The 19,084-nt window shown below is 37.2% G+C and overlaps 1 protein-coding gene across 14 annotated transcripts in view; it reads left to right on the top strand.

Moving 5' to 3' along the window:
- EMB2729 (Alpha amylase family protein) overlaps positions 1-19,084 on the top strand; it is a 108,916-nt gene that overhangs the window by 29,097 nt on the left and 60,735 nt on the right. For 10 of the 14 annotated variants that reach the window (XM_020675045.2, XM_006856856.4, XM_088848733.1 and 7 more), the window contains 4 exons: positions 10,079-10,154; positions 10,694-10,801; positions 14,580-14,670; positions 15,346-15,447. In XM_020675045.2, the coding sequence (XP_020530704.1) occupies positions 10,079-10,154; positions 10,694-10,801; positions 14,580-14,670; positions 15,346-15,447 (377 nt within the window). Of the gene's footprint in view, positions 1-10,078; positions 10,155-10,693; positions 10,802-14,562; positions 14,671-15,345; positions 15,448-19,084 lie in introns of all 14 variants that reach the window. The other 4 variants (XM_088848738.1, XM_088848737.1, XM_088848743.1 and 1 more) reach the window with 1 other exon arrangement.

The raw sequence follows: 19,084 nt of genomic DNA, 5'->3' as shown, positions 1-19,084 counted from the left end.
TAGGCAGTAGGCAAGTTTTGGACTTTACAATCCTAGTTTGAAATGAGATCCCCAATTTGGCCAAGTGATAAAGCTACCCCCAACATGCGAGATTTTTCCATGTTAATCTTGAACCAGCAGCTGATTGGAAATAGCTAAGGAAAATCTTAAGGTTTTTTACGTCACTAGCTGTAGCATCCAGAAAAACGAAAGTGTCGTCCACCTACTGTAAGTGAGTGATAGTGACTCCCCTGTCTACTAGATTTAAAACCTGTGATAACGCCAACTTGGTAGACCCGAGCAAAGGACCGGCTAAAAACTTTAGCCGCTATATCGAAGAGGAAAGGAGAGAGGGGATATCCTTCCCTGAGACCCCTAGATGAGGGGAAGTAGCCTACAAGGGCTCCATTAATGAGGATGGAAAAGTGAGGGTTCGAGTAACAACCCCTCATCCAATTCCTCCATCTCTCCCCAAAGCCCATTCTGGCCATAGTCGCATCCAAAATTGACCAATCCACATGGTCGTATGCCTTCTCCCAGTCAATTTTAAAGATGAGGCATAGTTGTTTTGATATGTGTCTAGAATGAACACATTCATGGGCCACCAGAGCCCCATCCAAAATTTGTCTACCTTTGACATGGGCAGATTGACAGTGAGAAATGATAGAAGGCAAAAACATGTTGCAGTCTAGACGCTAAAACCTTTGCCAGGATCTTGTAGGAGGAGTTGAGGAGACTGATAGGCCGAAAGTCTTTAATTTCCTCAACTCCTTTTTTGGGCACCAGGCAAGGAAAGTGGCATTCATGGCTTTATTTATGATGCCCCTATGGAAGAATTCCTCGAAGAATTTGATAAAGTCCTGACTGACTACGTCCCAATACTCCTTGAAGGGAGCAATCGGGAAGCCATCAGGCCCAGGGGCCTTGTCACTTGCTAGAGCTTTGACCGCTTTAACAGTCTCTGGTTCAAAAAAAGGTCGCTCTAGCCAGGTTGCTTGGTCATCATTGAGAGAAAGGAAGTCTAAGGTCGAGAAATTGGGTCTGGGTTCAGAGGGAGCTGAGTAGAAGTTTTGAAAGAAATGAAGGATGGCTTGTTGAATATCACCCGCATGGGTAAGGTAGGAATTGCTGACTTTTATAGTCGAGATAGCGTTGTCTCGACGTCGACAATTTGCTATCCGATGAAAAACGCCAGTGTTATGATCCCCTGCTTTCAACCATGTAACTCTAGATCTCTGAAACCAGAAGATTTCTTTATTTTTTAGGGTTGCGAGGTACTCCATCTTTGTCTTAGACCTAAGATCTAGTTCAGAAACATTTAAGGGTCTGGTCTCTTCAATATCATCAAGGTTCTTGATGCTCTCCAGTAAAGAGGACTTTATTTGCGCAAAATTCTTAGGGATGGTTTTACTCCAAGATTTGAGAGCTCCTTTGAGAAGCTGAAATTTCCTTTGAAGGACAAATCCCGCTCTCCCCGAGACCTGAGAATCAAAGGAAGTCGACCAGGATTTAACAAGGGTTGGGAGGTCTTTCTTGAGAAGCCAGTGTGGTTCGAAACGAAAGGGTAGAGGGCCCCTAATAATAGCTTTCGTGTCGAGAAGGATGGGACAGTGGTCCGAAGTAGGTTGGGGTAGGGGCAAAGATTGCGAAGTAGGGAAAAATTCCTCCCAGTTAGCAGAGATCAAGAACCTATCAAGTTTAGAGAGAGTGGGGTTAGAACTGTGGTTGGACCAAGTGTAATTGCAACCTTGGAGAGGGATATCGATCATCTGATTTCGGTTAATAAAATCTGAGAAATCCCTCATATCTTGGGTGATAGATGACGATGAGTTCCTCTCGTGGGACCAGCGGACGACATTAAAATTTCCCCCCACACACCAATGGGATGTGGCAGGAAGGCTATGTGATCCAACTCAGTCCACAGTCTTTGTCTGAAGCTGTTAGAATTGGGGCCAAAAACAGCCGAAAATTGCCAGGGAGTTCCATCTGAAATATTAGAGAGTAGGAGAATTGAAAAGTCCCCTACGAAATGAGATAGGAGGGAAAGGTTTAATGGGTCCTAGATCACCCGTATACCTCTTGAGGCTCCATCAGACGGCCGAGAGACCCACTGGCAAGGTCTCCTCACCAGACGCGATGAACAAGCTTAAGGTCAGGTTCAAGTTGTTTGGTTTCAAGAAGGGCTAGGATAGTTGGGGAGTATTTTAGGGTATAGGCTTTGACTGCATCTTTCTTAGAGTCTTGACCAAGACCTCTAATATTGCAATGAGTAGCTTCATTTGGGACCGGTAAAGCTGGGGAGGAGGAAAGTCTGGGGGACCTCCTTGGGCGACCAAGGATTGAAGGGGAAGGGCTGAAATCATTAACTTTCCATGGGAAGGGTTTGTAAGATTTTGATTCTACATTTGTGACACCTGTGGGGTTTGCAAAATGACACCTAGATATGCGAATGTTTATGCAGAAATCTGAGCAACAACTGCATAAACTATGCTCTAAATTTGGTCAAAATACTCAAGTTGGATACAGTTGGATAATGAGAAGGTCTACAAAGAGACCATTTATCTTTTGTACATGGAGGTCACAATTATTCTTGTCTCTTAAATTTCAAAATGGGTGGTTGTAAGAGTGTCATTGAATTGACACAAAGTTCCAAATTTTTTTTTCTTGGACTTTGTGCTCACCTCAAGCCATCCAATTTCACATCTAATGAGTGGGAATGATTGTCACCTCCATGTATAAAAGATAAATGGTCTCTTTGTAGACAGTCCCTAGTGAGAAAGGTCGATTAAAATAACCCCAAAGTGGAAAAAACCATATCTGCAACCCCTGATATCTGCAATAAATAATAATGCGATCTATGTATGCTATTATGCTAACAAAATGACCTAGTGGATGAGCTACATGCAGGTAGGGCTTGTAAAAACTTGGTCAACTTTCGATAGACTGGGAAGAATCATTTGCTTAATGAATTTTCCAAAAACTCGACTAATGTGACTCAGACTTGCCCGAGTTGCTTGGATTGGCTGCCTACTGTGCCCAAAAACCACCCCAAACTCGTAAGGAGTTTCCTGTAGATCAGCTCTCTCGAGTTACTGTGGGAACTTGGGTGAGCTCATAGGTAATGGGCGAATCCTTACAAACTTATTGGGTACGGTAATATTTCAGTTCAAATAGGGGGGAGGGAGGGAGGTGGGTGGAAATCTGACCCCCATTTCTTCCAGGTTTTCACCATTTTGACCTCGGTTGGCTATGAAAATTCTGTCCAACATCAGATTTGGGAATAAAAATATTGTTCTCCAATTTATGAGATTTAGTTTTTGTAACTAGGGTTTGGCTAAGTTGATATCTTGTGAAATTTTGGCTACACTAACTTGTCCACTCTTAAATTTCTTCCCTATAACTGATTTTTGTGTTGTTCGTCGAATCCAAGGTTTAGTTTCCACAAAATAAGCACCCAGAATTTCAGATTTATGAGAATTTTATACCAAAATACTATTTGGCTAAAAGTTTCAAGAGCTTGGATCAACTAGATCCAAACTCGCAAAACTAGTTTTGAAGTTTTGGTTTTGGTGTATTTGAGTTCCTTTTCACAAAGATTTGTTGCATCAATTTACACCAGGTCCAAACAGGAGAGGATTGGCTTCAACACTTTGGTTAAGAGAAATTGGTTTTCTTTTCAATTTGAATTCATTTAAATGATTTGACAAATATCACTAGGTTTAATTATATTTTAGTTAATCTTGTATTTTTTTTTTTTGGCATTCTCTTAAACATAAGATTCAATTTTTTTTTTATTTACATGTACATGGAGATATTTTTACATGTATATGGAGGTCATTTTTTATTCTTTTGTCTTTATTTTTAAATATGAGTTGAGATCTTCAAAATTCATGGGAGTTATTTAAATTTGCATTAGAGAATTAAAAATTATAGAATCCTTCAATGCTTGGTTATCATGTAATTTTATCGAGTCCATGCCAATAAAATCAACTTCCATTATTTTTTGTTGTGTATGTGAGGTTTCTTGTTGTTTGTAACTATTATTGTCTCCCATCCTGCACCCCTCCCCCCCTTTTTAAATTGCAATTTTTTGGTTGGGTGTGCAGCTTGCCCAACTCCTACAGACTCGGTGAATTCATTAAGGGCTTGTTGGGGGGACTCGCCCCAGGCACCCAGCATGCAAGTCCAAGTTTTTGAACATTGGTATAATGAATGGCCATGTGAACCTAGACCAGAAGTTGATCATTCTAAGGATCTATTAGCACCAACCAGCGTGGTCTATGAGAACTCCTTTTTTTCCGAATCACTGGAGCATCCACTTCATTAAGTTAGTGTCATCTTATGATTCATTGCGTTCTAGATTTCTGGTTTGCACTTATATGCTCTATGCAAACTTATGGTTATAGAAATTGCAAATGGAGGATATGTCACAGGCACCTCCATGTGCAACAACTTGGCACGAATGTAACTGAACTAAGGGTCTTACTTTGTACCTTACATTTTTCGCAATCTGAGGAAAAGCTGATCATTGATGCATGGAAGCCCTAATCTTCACAATCTTGTCTCTTAGATCTATCAATAGGTGGAAGAATCTTTTCTATTTCTAGTTTTGAAGGAACTTTTTTGGATTATGAATGTGGTTTTCACTGATATTCGACAGGTCCACTATCGCTTGATCATCTCAGAATTGGGGGAATAGCATTCCTATGAAGAATATTGAAGTTTCATGGCCCATTTAGAATTTTACTTTGGGGCAAATTATCTAATTTATGTAGAAGAATGAGAAGAGTCGGTATAAACATCATACATAAAACTATATGTGGATCATGCCATTGCAATCTTTTCTACAGTAAAAACAGTTAAATTGACATTATGTAAGATATGACATTCTTAGAACTGTATGAAATCCAAGTATGAAGACTCCATCTTCCTCCGAGCATGTAAGTTGCTAGTCGGGGTGACTATCTCAAAATTTTTCTTCTTTGCTTTCATCAGCCACTACTTTGATCTTCAATATATTTATGATATTGTGGTTTAGGGGCAGTTTGGGTACCTGAAAATCTATTACGTGACAATAGATTACAAGGAATATGGCATTTCCACTGTTTGGTGAACTTAATAGTAAGGAAATGGAAAGAGTTTAAGCGAGATTTCCCAAAAAATCAGGAAATGCATTACTCGCGGTGATAGGTGAAAAATCTATTACGGGAGTGACTGGTAATTTTGAGAAATCTTTCACGTGCGTTTTTGCCTATGCTATTCCTGATTAAAAAATATACTCTCTTGGAATCCCTCTCTCTTCATAATATCTAGTATAGGTGATCCTTCCCTTTTTAAGCTCGTACCCTCATGTGAAAGCATAGCTGTGATATAAAAACAAAAATAGTAAAAATAAAAATCAGTAATCAATAATGAATTATACAACACAATCATAATAAAAAATTTTACACAACATAATCCTCATAAGAAGTTACTAAAATCTCAATTGAAATAACATACCTCTTTAGTCTCCTCCAATACCTCAAAATTTTATACTGCAATTACCGAACCTTCTAGTTTACTAATCAAACTTCTTCCCATTTTTTAACTCATACCATAGAGATTTTGAATTTTGTATCATAAATTTATTATTTATTTGAAATTATATAGAGAGATATTTGAAGACTTCTATAAAAAATAAATAAAAATAAAGATTGTCATAATAAAATTATGTTATTCCAATCATATTGTTCCAATGACTTATCATTTTGAAACCAATGTCATGTTAGAAGACGTGATTCTATGCAAGTGCCAAAGGCATGTAAAATAAGTAGGAAATTGGGTCATGATCACTGTAAAATAGCACAAGTTATTATTAGAAAATCTTTTTGGAATGGTGATAATGTTATTATTAGAAGTCTTTTTGAAATGGTGTGATGATGATTTTAATTCCATATTTTAGTGGAATTTTGTGACAAAAAAGAAAGAAATGATAATTCTGCATTTTAGTAGAATTTTGTGACAAAAAAGAAAGAAATATAGTTTATAGGCACATTTTGGTAAAATGTTGGTAATGCATTTCCTATATTTTTTCTAGACATAGCCAAACAATAACAATGTATTTCTCAAGTTGCATCTAAATACTACCCAAACAATAACAATCCATTTACAGGTAATGTATTACGCCGGTAATATATTTCACGGACAATATATTTTCTGGTATCCAAACGGTCCCTTAGAGGAAACCCTTGAAGAGTCTAGCCATATGTCTCAATAACCACCCTTTGATCAAGTGAACCCACTATTCATACCTTTTGGTTAAATATTTTCCTTGCCGTAATTGGAATGATTAGCACTGATAAATTCTTAATCATTGTTACTGTGATTCTGTTGCATTGCTTTGACAACCCTGTGTTATTGGTATCAGTGTTTCAAAAAGCTCCAGGCAGGTCCTAGGCGGCCTTGGGGGTTTTGGCGGCCTGGGGGGTCCAGGCCGCCCAGTGCTTAGGTGGAGGCCCAATAGAAAAACAGTGTCTTTATTATAGTCTCTAACAGTATAAGTATAACTGTATAAAATATAAGAATTAGGGATTTAGGGCACATCAAAATTCCAGAGTATACCATAACCATAGGTCCATATCCAATTATGAATTATGAATTATTCATAGTCTGATTGATAATCCATAGTCCACACTCCACCACAATCTACATTCCACACATAGTTAAAACTTAAAATTTACCAATCAAATTACCAAAGTTACCAACCAGAAATTCACTATCCACAATACATAACCAAGAGGAGGAAAATAAAAATGAAAGAAATACTTGAAGACTCAAAAGAATCTTCGATCAATGCTCAAAGTTCATTCATCATTCATTATAAAAAAGAGTAGGGTCTACTGCATTTGCATCATATTCATTGGAGTCGTTGCCATCATTATTGTCATCATCTCCCTCCTCGACATAATGGTTGTCCTCGTTTGTCACTTTTGAATCTGCCTCTGCTTCCTTCGCTGTCTTTTTTGAATCTGCCTCTGCTTCCTCCTCTTCCTCCACCCTCGTCCGCTATGCAGAAGATCTAGTGGCCTTAGGAGGGTCGGCAAATGTCCCTGAAGCATCCATGACCATGTCCCATGTCAATCCTTCATGCCCTCGACCTGATCATCATCAACCAACCACTCCATAGCATTGTCCATATTTTTTGATCTGAGGGGGTCTTTCTTATCTCTCTTAGCAAACCTGTCCTTCATGAATTGATTATACTTGACATAGACTTGGTCATTGAGCAGATTCAAGTTTGTTCCTTTTCTCTGTATGAATCTAATAAAATCAAATGAAACTAATTAATATAAATAATTAAATATATAATAGTAATGCTACAAAATAGTCAAAACTAATAACTACTAAGTACTAAATTACTAATACAAATTACCCTTACCCCTTCAAAGTACTCAAATTCTACTCACAACCAGACAAAGTAGTGGTTAGGTTTAAGATTCGAATGGCCAACTTTTGTCAATTTGGAGCACTATACTCATGTTGGCTCCACCAATTGGCTACAAAGATATAGAATAAAATCATAAATAAATAATAGAATTATAGAAATAAAACTTGATTACTTGAACTGTTGAACTTGATGAACTTAAGAATATTATTACTTGGATCAATTTTGGTCCTTTGCCTCCATCACTATTGAACTCCCAAAAGACTTTAATGCGCACTTGTAATATATCAGCTCATCAGCACATATACTGTCTTGGATATTTGGATCAGGGACTAGCACATCTACACAATTATTAAATCTAGTCATAATTGTGTTATTTGTAGTGTATATCCCTATCATATTAAAAGCTGGGTTCAAATAATAACCTGTTGCATGTAATGGCCGATGTAGCTGCTTATCCCACTTCTCATCAATAATCTCCCAAACAGGCGTATAACGGTTCTCATCATCATTTAAATTTTGGGCTCTCTTTCTTGCATTTCTCCATAGCCTCATATATGTAGCCCATAGAAGCCTTGTCACTATCAACCATGCGAAGGACTTTGACAAGAGGGAAAAATACCTTAAGAGCACCCCTCACCCCTTTCCAAAAAGCCTTAGAAAAGATAATATCTCTCACTTTCTTCCCAACCTGATCCTTGGACCACTTGTATGCTCTTCAGTCTTCTGAGGTCAACATCTGCCTCAACTGGACTTTCATCGAATGTATGCTATCTAGGAATAAGTACCAGGTCACAAATCTCGTGTCCTTAGGCCTCACAATCTCTTTTTTCTTTGTAAATCTACGCATCATGCTAAGGGTGAGAGTGTGGCTATAAATGAAATTCGTAACTGACTTTGCCTTGTTCACTGCACCTAATAACTTGGTTAAACCACCAAGAGCCTCCAGCATGAGGTCTATACAATGTGCTGTACATGGTATTCAAAAGATTCTAGGGTAAGCTATGAGCCACAAATTAGCAGCTGCAACATTAAGTGCAGTATTATCTATGACAACTGTATAACAAGTTGCTCCCCAACCTCTTTGATTCCCTTATGTATAATTTGGAATATGTAATGGGCATCATGGATATGATCAAGGGCATCAATAGATCTAAAAAAAACAGTCCTTAAAGGATAATTCACTAGCAAATTCATCTGACTTCTTCACTTCTTATCACTCCAAGCATCAATCATAATAGAAACTCCAAACTGAGCCCATGCATCCTTCTGAACTTCAACAACATCCTTTGTGACACTCATCTCTTTTTTCAAAATAGGCTCTGGAAGCTTATATGGGGTTGGGGGTTTCATCCCTGGCCTAAATTGGCCAATTGCGTAGAAGCTGCTTAGGCGAGCGGTATTGAAAGGAATGCTCGCCTCATAAAACCATGTAGCAACAAAAAAAACAGCTTTATCTCCCTCTTCCTTCTTGATTCTATTTTCAATGGTGGTTTGCTTCTTTGTTTTCTCTCCTGCAACCTCAAGGTCAGGCGGGGCAAAAAACAATCCATAGGGCCTCTAATCTAAGGCTTCTTAGAGACCGAACTCCCAGAAGCAATTACAACTCCCTTTTCCTCCCCCTAATAATGGATTGTTCTACCTCTTGACATCCCTCCCTGTCCTCATCACTGTCATCATCATCATAACTGGCCTGAACATAACCCGTGATAACCATTTATAGTTTTGAACCAAACATTTGTAATCGTTGTTGTCTAAACATAACCCATAGTGCTCCGACCTCCTTTTATGGTTGGAGCATAGTTGTAGTAATCTTGGGGTAAAGCCATGGTCCCACCTCAAGAACTCGATCTTGAGGCTCCTCCATAAGATCTTAGAGGGAGCTTGGTTTAGAGAAATACGGATCTCGCTCCCTATAAAATGGGATCTCAATCTACATGCTGGTAGGATCCCTTCAAGGAGAGGAGCTATATTATTAATTGAACTACTGCTCCTCTCCTTGGTATTATAGATTTATTTCATTAGAATATGTTAAATTATGACACATACCTCATCATGGTATGCTTGAATTGTGGTGTTAAACGACTATAGTTAAATATCATATTAAGCCAATTTATGATATTATTAAATTGTATAATACAATTGAAGTATTATAACTATGGTACAGGTAATAATAAGGTTAACTTTTTCAAAAAAAAATATGGTACTGGTAATAAGCTAAGGTGTACGATAATGGATCTAGTCGGCATTGGCTTGATCCTAATGTTATTATATACCATTAATTGATCTCGTTTTATGTACAATGAAGCTTAGATCGAGATCTCTCCAAGTCAAAACTTCGATCGTAGTGACATGGGATCTCACTCCCAAGGTATCCTAGGATTTAGCTTTTTAACTTATTAATTTTACAGACGTCAATCCTAACTTCAGGTAACTTCCACCCTATAGCGATTCAGTGGTCCTCGATCCGATCCCGCTTCCACCTCCAACAAGTATGGGTTGGAGTGAGATTTATGTCATTGCTTTTGACACAGTGATCAACTAAGTGATTATACGGTGGAAGGCTTTTGACTGTGTAACTGGTCCTATTTTCTTACCTCTAATTTTGTAAATTTTGATTTAAATTTCTTGTCCTTTTATATTATGCTATTTACTTTTCTGCTTTTTGGAATGCAGGTCACCAACATGTTTGCCGTCAGCAGTCGATTTGGAACTCCTGAAGATTTCAAGCATTTGGTGGACCAAGCACATGGTTCATATTTTGAGTTCCTACTCTTGATATCACTTTTGAATTTGATGTCTTTTCAGATTGCATTGCATTTGATGTCTTATAGATACAATCAGAATAACATTTCCTTATGAACTTTGAACAATTTCATGGATCTGAGTGGTGCCAGTATTTTATTCGGCCTTAATTTGATGGAGTGCAGTTGACCTGAACTTATGATCAAAGCCTTCTAGGACCTCTTCAGATGCCTTGGACCGATTTATCAAATGCAAAATGTTGAATAAAACATATAAAAGATAAAGAAATCGCTCACCATGTTGCCTTTTCCCATTTTTCATTCAGTGCCCATGTTCTACTAACATCCTTCATTTTCTGATTTTGCTTGTGACGGTATATTAATTCCTTGTTTAAAAAAGAATACATTAAATTTCCTTTTTTTCAAGTTCTATTTTTCTATGGATATACTTGTTTAATGCTTGATTGCTATATGGTTAGAGTAGTTTGAATATTTCCATGAACCTAGATATGGACTTAACTTTGTATTCCATTTTTTCCTTGGAAAGGTCTGGGATTGCTGGTTTTTTTGGACATTGTTCATTCATATGCAGCGCCTGATGAGATGGTTGGTTTAGCTCTCTTTGATGGATCAAATGACTGCTACTTTCATACTGGTGAGTCTGAACTGTTATGCCAGATTAGACCAATTAACATTACTCAGCTGCAGGATCATTCCTTATGTTAATGGTTCTAAGCCATTTCCTTCATACATGTAACTGCTGACTTTATTGTGTTTAGCTCCTTGCTAGGTCCATTTTGACCCTAATTGACCCTTCTGTTCTCGGTGCAGTGAGGCTTCTCCATCAATATTTATTATGAACTTCACAAACTGCTCCATTTTGATTAAGATTTAAATTCTCCTTCAGAAATGTATTGAATGGCCATGGATTGTGTATATGCTGTATGTGATGTTCTTGTTTTTCAGCTGGCTGTCATTACTTAGCTGGATATATGCATTCTCAGTGTTTTGGTGTTGTTGAATGTTTGGAAGCCCGATGCAAAGTTTAGACAACCTACAAACTATCTGCATTATACAGTGGTGCAAGAAAAGTGTTCTTCTCGGAACTTCATGTCCAATTGTTTCCTCGATTGGGCTTATAGAAGGTATAGCAGCATTTGCTTCTGAGCAAATGTGATGGATAACTTAAATGGTACATTGCCATGTGGTCACAAACATGATGCCAACCAAGGATGCGATATATAATGTTTGTAAGGGTGGTAACTGAAAAAGTGTACACAATCTACAGAAACACTCATATAAAACAACTTGTTTTTCCATGAAGTTTATTTAAATTCTGCCTGAAATCTAGTCACTTATTCTTTGTCACCTGACAAAGAAGTGCCATTTAATATGGAGACATACATGTATCATGTTGAAATTGGCATTGAAGATGGTGATCATCAAAGCTTCGCAAACTATGCACATGGGCTCAGCAAAGTATAAATTTCTACGAAGAAATAAAGATTTTCTACTTCAGATCTTAACCTAAAATATAACACACCATGTGCATGCTGAAAATATCTTCCAATGCATTAAAAAACAACACTACACCAGTGATCCCTGCACACCATGTGTATGCTGAAAATATCTTCCAATACATTGAAAAAAAACACTACACCAGTGATCCCTCCAATAAACTGCTCTGACCAAGATAAGCCTAAAGAACCTCAAAAGTAGGCCTCTGTGTTACTCTCCTTGGCATCATACACTACTGAATCTCTGATGAAAACTCAAATCCAAGAAGATCCAACCGAAAAAACTAGAATGTAGTCTCACCTTCATACTGGTGTACTTGTCATCCCTTCTTCATCCTGAAAGTCATGTAATCTCTGCAAACTATTAGATACGATAGTTAATGGGATCTCCTACTTTGGTAGGCGATCCCGTCTAGGATCTCGATTCTGTCGCTCCTGGAACGGATCTCTCAGGGATCTTGGATTTTGAATTTTGGGATCCCGAGTCCTGCGGTTAGAGATCTCAATCCCAACCTTATTGACCAAGACAACAACCAAATTCAAGATTTTCTTTGTTTATAACCAGCTAGCAACACAACTATATTTTTAATATTGTTACATTGCTTGCTCACTATCAGTAATAAGATCCTTACTTCAAAGAGTATACATAATCCTAGATTATCCTACACTTTTAAGGTTGGTAGTAAGATCCCAAGAAAGTTGGGATCATGATCCCAAAAGATCAGGATCAAGATCCCTAACATGTGCATCACTGCATTGTATGGACAACGTTCCCAACCATAGGGATCTTTTAGTATTTCTTGTTCCCCCGCTTACGTTCCCAACAACTATATTAGAAACCTTCTTGGATTTATTCATTCTCAACCCAAACACTTGTTTGTGCTTTCTAGAAGGTCTTGTGGGTCTCTTTTCTCATAGGCCCTAGGCTTTTCTTGGAGCTTTCCTCTTTCTTGATCACTTTAAAATGCCTAAAATATTGTTTGTATTGGTAGGTATTCTTTATCTTGATGTAATTTTGTTTTTGGTTTAGTTGACCAAATATTTATGTTTTTGTTCAACCCCACTTCCCCAAAAAAAAAAAGAAAAAAATGGGGATAAGTTTTTGACTTCTTTTCTTCTACACTGCTCCTCATCTCAGATGAATTAATAGTGATGGGAGCTTTGCGATGTGATGATTAAATGCATTTAAATACTGGACCAGTGGTCCGCAGTTACCTAAGGAAGCCAATAACTACACTCTTCATTTGGTCTAATCTATTACAATAGCTAACGAAAACATTCTTGTGTTTGTTTTCTACTTCGGCCACTTTGTGACTTGCCTACGTCTCTATGATTTGGGCAAAGTTTATTATTTTCCCCTAAGCTACGTTAGCATCAATATTATCTTATGGCCTTCATTTGGTTTTGAAGACAATGGTGTCCATTACCATATTTTACTATGCTTAGTTGCTTCGTTTTGGAGCATTAGAAGTGTTTTGTGGCAGTATTGCTTTCAACAATAATCCTTGCCATGTGGTACAGGCTCAACTTGCTTGCCACATTACTTGGTGGCATAGATTTTAGTTGTTTTGAGTTAATTCTGTGCACATAATTTATGAATCGTTAAACAAAACATAATGTATATAAAATATATGGTATAGTCAAAAGTAGATGAAAAGTACAAATATGTACTTAAATAACTGAGTAAAATATCCCAATTCATCTGTAAATTGTGAAATATTCTTGCTTAGTTCTATGGAGTAACGCTTATATATTTGGGGACCTTTACTTTATCAAATTTATATTATTTGTTTCAAATTCTCTTGTTTAAGCCAAGAATTGGTTCATCTATCAACCTGTATTATGCAAGTACTCCATGTTTTTCTATTGTGTCGTGCATCGACACACGTCAGCACTTAGACACATGTAGATATTCAACCGGCATGTAGATCGCATGTCTCAGGTTATTCTATTGTTTTCAGGACGAATCTAGAACTTGATGTAAAAGTGTCCTTTTTTCTTACAATAAAAGTTCCATGGCCACATGATACAGTCGTCATTGTTGTCTCCAGGGGTTAAGATTGAACCCCACAGTGATGTTTTTTTAAAATGTTTTTATATAAATATGGTGTTTTAAAAGTAAAAGTTAGGGCCAGGTTTGGAACCCACGATTTGTTGTAGGGGTTGGTAAAGTTTACCACCGTGCTAAGAGCGCTTATGCATATATAGTATGCAAATAGTTAATAAAATACTATACAAATTGTTACTGCATATTAAGGAAAAATGTGAAACTTAACCATTGAGGTTTAATCCCTGATCTCCTTTATAAGAGCCACTGCACATTACCACTATGAAGACATGTAGTTTGTGTAAAGAAATCTAAATTTTCTGGGTAGACTTGGTTTTTCATTATTGAAATTTATGAACAGACTTTTCTTGCCACATTGGTCTTTTTAGATGAACTACTGGATATTCTAGGGTGTGTACACTGGCATCAACATGACTGGTTTAATGCATATCTTTGTGACTTGTGAGGAGGTGTATTTACTGCAACAACAACCCCATGTAATTCCTCCCCTTTTGTGCTCATTCAGAATTGTGGTGAAAAATTCCCCTTAATAAAGAAATCATTTTCTGTTACCTATTCCCTTTAGGCTTTCCTATTCCTGGAATAATAGGCAAACTAGTTCAAATTCTTTTTGTCACTTCCCTCATTGATTTTCATTGAATGTCTATTCAAGTTCAAATTCCATGTCCTTATTACTATCCTTATATGTCGTTTTATAATTTCACAAGTTATTCAATTTTGTAATATCCATGAGGTATATTTCTTTGGTACTTAGAATGCGTCTTGCATTTAGTGCACTGGTTTTGATATGCCTGTGTTTAATTGACTAAATCCCCTATAATGGCTTAAAAGGATGCACATATGCTCAGGTAAACGAGGATACCACAAACACTGGGGTACAAGAATGTTTAAGTATGGGGATCTCGATGTGCTGCATTATCTTCTCTCAAACCTGAACTGGTATAATTGGCATATTGGCTAATTTTGTTTTATTATTGCACTTTTTTTTTTCGTTCTACTTATTTGAAACAAGGGAAAGGTTTCTATACTTCCCCTACAACATAGAAGATCTATGTTTCCCCTACCATCCAGCCGTCCAATTTTGATCAAGAGAGCCACTCACCGTTTGATCTTAGATCCGACATCTCACAGTATTTTATTTTTATTTATTTATATACAAATTGTATGAATATAAAATTTGGTATGTGCCATCTTCTCATTGGGGCGCACCTATAAAAGATATTAAAAATAATTTTTGATAAAATATAATGACCAAAATACCCCTTGAAACTTTCAGGGGTATTTTGGTCATTTTATTTTATTGGAAATAATTTTTTAATATTTTTCGCTACTGCGAGTTTAATAGAGGATACAAAATTTGGTATCAAAATAGTTTATAGAAAAAAATTTAAAAATAAAATAGTGTAGAGACGTGACATTGTGATTGGGGCAATCTTAGGCCTCCATTCAGAATGGAGGGTTGGATAAGGGGAAGTATATAAGTTTTATGCTGCAGGGGAAGCATAGAAAGCTTACCCTTGAAACAATGCATGTAGCTTGCAATAGATGCAATCAATTTGAATGCTCCACTGAGTATTGATATCATAGGTGCTTACAAAAACACTTTTTGGATAGGTGGGTCGAGGAATATAAAGTTGATGGTTTCCAGTTCCACTCACTCTCTTCAATGATATATACACACAATGGCTTTGCTTCTTTCACCGGGGATATAGAAGAGTAAGTAATAGATTTGTTGTTTCTGTAGTCCTGGTATATGCTATGCAATTATTTCATGGTAGTATTGTCCTTCGATATATAATTTTATTTTCACATTTAGTAAATTTTTCTGTTTGTTAGTCAATTGAATCATGGGCATCATTGTTATTGAATTTTTGCTTCTGTCAAATTTATGTGCACGTAACCGAGTATGAGTTTTGAACGTTTATATGAATTAGTCTATTTTTTACTCTCAGTGCAAGCTGATGAGCCTTGTTCATTGAAACTGGTTCTGTTTTCTACCAATTCAGCTGTGTCAGTTGAGTCAATGGGTGTGTTTGGTATCATTGATTTGTAGCTACCTTTAGAAGCCTTTGAAGCCAGGCTTTCCAAATCAACCATTTGTGAGATGCCTGTGATGCCATTGTGTTTGGATGGGAAAATTCAACTTCCCCATTATCTGGTCCTGTGTTCCCTCCTTGATGGACGCTACTATACCCGACTCAATATGCTTAGCACACTCCGAGGTTGGCCTATGAGGTGTCTTTTGTTCCCTGGTAAAACAGCCTGTTGGCCTTCTCCTGAGAGAGCATTTTCAACGTGGAAGGTTCCAATTTGAACATTATAAACACTGAAATTGGGCTCAATTTCCTTGAGCTGTTTTGGAATCTGTATCCTCAGTTTATTTCCTTTCTCCCCTGATGCACCTACTTTCCCCCTGTGCTGAGAAGTCTTCAACCATTATCCCCTGGGATGACTTCCATCTTTCATGATCTTGAAAAACCAGCATCAATTATAAACTGAGATCATCCCTCAAATTACTTACATTGCTGGTTTTCTTACTTATGGAATCCATGTTTCCCCGTTGGCTGGCCTATTTTCTCGCAAGGAAATAGGAAAGTTTGGGAAGTTAAGACATTTTCTAGCAGAACTATCTTCATCTCTGAGTTTGGAATCCACCTTTGACTTAAATTCTAAATTGTTGACGTCCACAAATTCATTGACTAGATGTGCAACATAACCTCTTCATTGAAATGATGAATGAGAATATGTATGCGATTGATCTCTCTCTGATTCTAGCCAGTGGGGGTTGCTTCTTAATCAGAAATAACTTTTTTGGAAGATGGATCGTGTATTTCTTATTTGTCAAGATAGTCGGAGAGAATACCATTCTTAAAGGTTTTGATGGTTTTCCTATTTTGTACCTTATCTCCGAAAAGACTGCAAGCAAGAACCTCTGCCTATGTGATTTTGGGATAGTGTTATCATCAGCCACATTTTGATAAACAGTTAAAGCGACAATATCTTGAACCCTTTAAGTGCAACTAAACTAATTGATACTCCTCCAGTCCCTCCGCAGAAGCTAGGTAGTAATGCATCAAGAGAACCACATTCAGCCATTAAAGTTCTCTTTGAACCCACTTTTGGGGCAGTGAGGTTCCACCTCCATGTCTCACAAATCTGTCATGGCTTGTGGCTTCCTAGTCCTAGAAGATTGGATTTATTTCTTTACATACGCGTATGTCATCTGCTGCCATGGTCACACACACTCGTGCATGTGCTCATGTTACATGTGAAAGTGATGAAATAGTATAGCTGGAGCACACACATTGGTGGTCCCTCCTTCATTACTGTCCTTGAATATTCCATGTTAGAGAAGGGGAGCAGGCCGATATCCACAAGATGTGGAACAACCCTTATTGTAATAATTAACCAAAAAATCAACATGTATGGGCATACATCAAATTAGTACCAGGTCATACAGGCTATTGCCAAGTATACTTAGTAGAAGAAAGGAGAAAAAAAAAAAATGAAAATGAGTTCTCTCAATGGATGCACTGCATCATTCACAATAAGACTCTTCTGCCCTTTCTTTTGAAAGCCTATCTAAAAACTCTTTGGCTTTATGATAGATGCAATGAAAAGAGCATATGGTGTCCAATCCATTCCTGCCAGAACCTTAGCCAGTTGCCTTTGTTTAGAATGACCAATCCCCTTGTCCAATCTGAACCTTCAAATGGATGGTGCATAGTGGGAAGCAGTATTCAAATACTCGGTTGAGTTGACTTGGACTTTGCCGACTTACTCACACTTTGTAACCTCTTGGGAATGAACTCAGAAATTACAAAATATAGCATTCTATTTTTTGAATCAATGCATAAAAGTTGTACTATAAAATGTTTATATATAATTCGTTGCTTTTGATGGTGATTTTTAAGTTTATCTTAGTTTATGCTCTATTTTCTCATGTACCCCTTTGTCTGGATTTTATTGTACTATTTCCAGCTATAAATCAATTTTTAATTCTTAAGTTTAGCCTTCCCACCTCCACATAAGCGTATCAAAGAGAGTAATTGACCAATTTACCCCTCTTTGCATTTGTAAGTCGAAGTCTGCTTTTTTCACTTCTCATGTTTTGTTGTTCAAGTTTCATCCTTCCTCGAAACCCCATCTTCTGTGTGTGTGTGTGCGTGTGCCCACACGCATATGCGTGTGTGCGTGTGTGTGCGTGCGTGCATGGGTGTGTGGATGTGTGTGTGTATGTGCATGTGTGTGTGCTCATTCACTCCTTGCCTTTTCTCAGCAAAAGCCTTGAGTTCTTCCCTCCACTCTTGTTTCTCTTTGAGAAGCCAAACCAACCCATTTTTCCTTAGAAAAAACACATTTTTTTTGTAGTAATTTATCAAAATAATTTCTTAACAATAAGAATTACAGGAAAAGGAGCAAAGCTCACTGAGATTTATTAATACTCATGTGAAATTTCCGCTTTGATAATGATGCAAGGAGGAGGGGAAAGAAAATAAATAAATCAGAAAAATAAATAATAAAAATAAAGGATGAGAGATTATACCCTTTGTTAGGGTCTGTAAAGGAGTCCACACAAAAAGATCTTTTTCTAATATCCAAAATACACTATACTTCTCTTCTTTATTTTTTTTGACCTAAGAGTTACATAGTTATAAAAGAAAACAACCATAAAACCTAACTTGTTCCCTACGAAACAATAACTAAATCTCAACTATTTATCTTTAAAAAAAAATATAAACTTCCAAATTTACTCCGCAATTCTTTACAACTAAAAGGACCAAAACACCCCTAAGGGAAACTAGAAACCCAAAATAATCCCAAACCTAAAATTTTAATTTCCTATAAATAAAAGAAAAAAAATAAAAAAACCTAATTACATCATTCTCCCGGGGTTGGGAGAAGCTCAACCTCGAGCTTGTTGAGTTTATCATATCCTCTAAAGGCCTTTCCAATAGTTGGTGATGCAGTCCCACCATTTACCTTAGGATTTTATCTTCTTCAGTTGACCAATTGCTCAAACACTTATATTATAAATTATAGGGGAACTGTAGGATGTCAATCATGATCTTGGTTTCTTTTTTGAGCTCCTCATAAAACTAGGGAAGTTTGACCTTATATTGAGATCTCGTGAACGCTCTACAAAATGTGGGTCTTGCTTGCAAATTTGCTCAATACATTCAAGATTGACACCATGAGTCTGTAGTGGGGCTCGATGCATCTCTAGGACGAAATTTGGTGCCAAATCTACATTGTTGCGAGCATCCTCTTCTCGATGAACGGTATTTTTCTAACCGTTGCAACCGCCAATTAATTTCACTCATCTCTCCTCAAAGTTCATAGATCTCATCTC

Source organism: Amborella trichopoda, chromosome 10 (assembly GCF_054954075.1).
Source record: "Amborella trichopoda isolate Santa Cruz 75 chromosome 10, AtrichopodaSantaCruz75HAP2 v2.0, whole genome shotgun sequence".
NCBI lineage: Eukaryota > Viridiplantae > Streptophyta > Magnoliopsida > Amborellales > Amborellaceae > Amborella > Amborella trichopoda.
The sequence above is the reverse complement of the archived record's forward strand: the minus strand, read 5'-3'. Positions and strand labels throughout refer to the sequence as shown.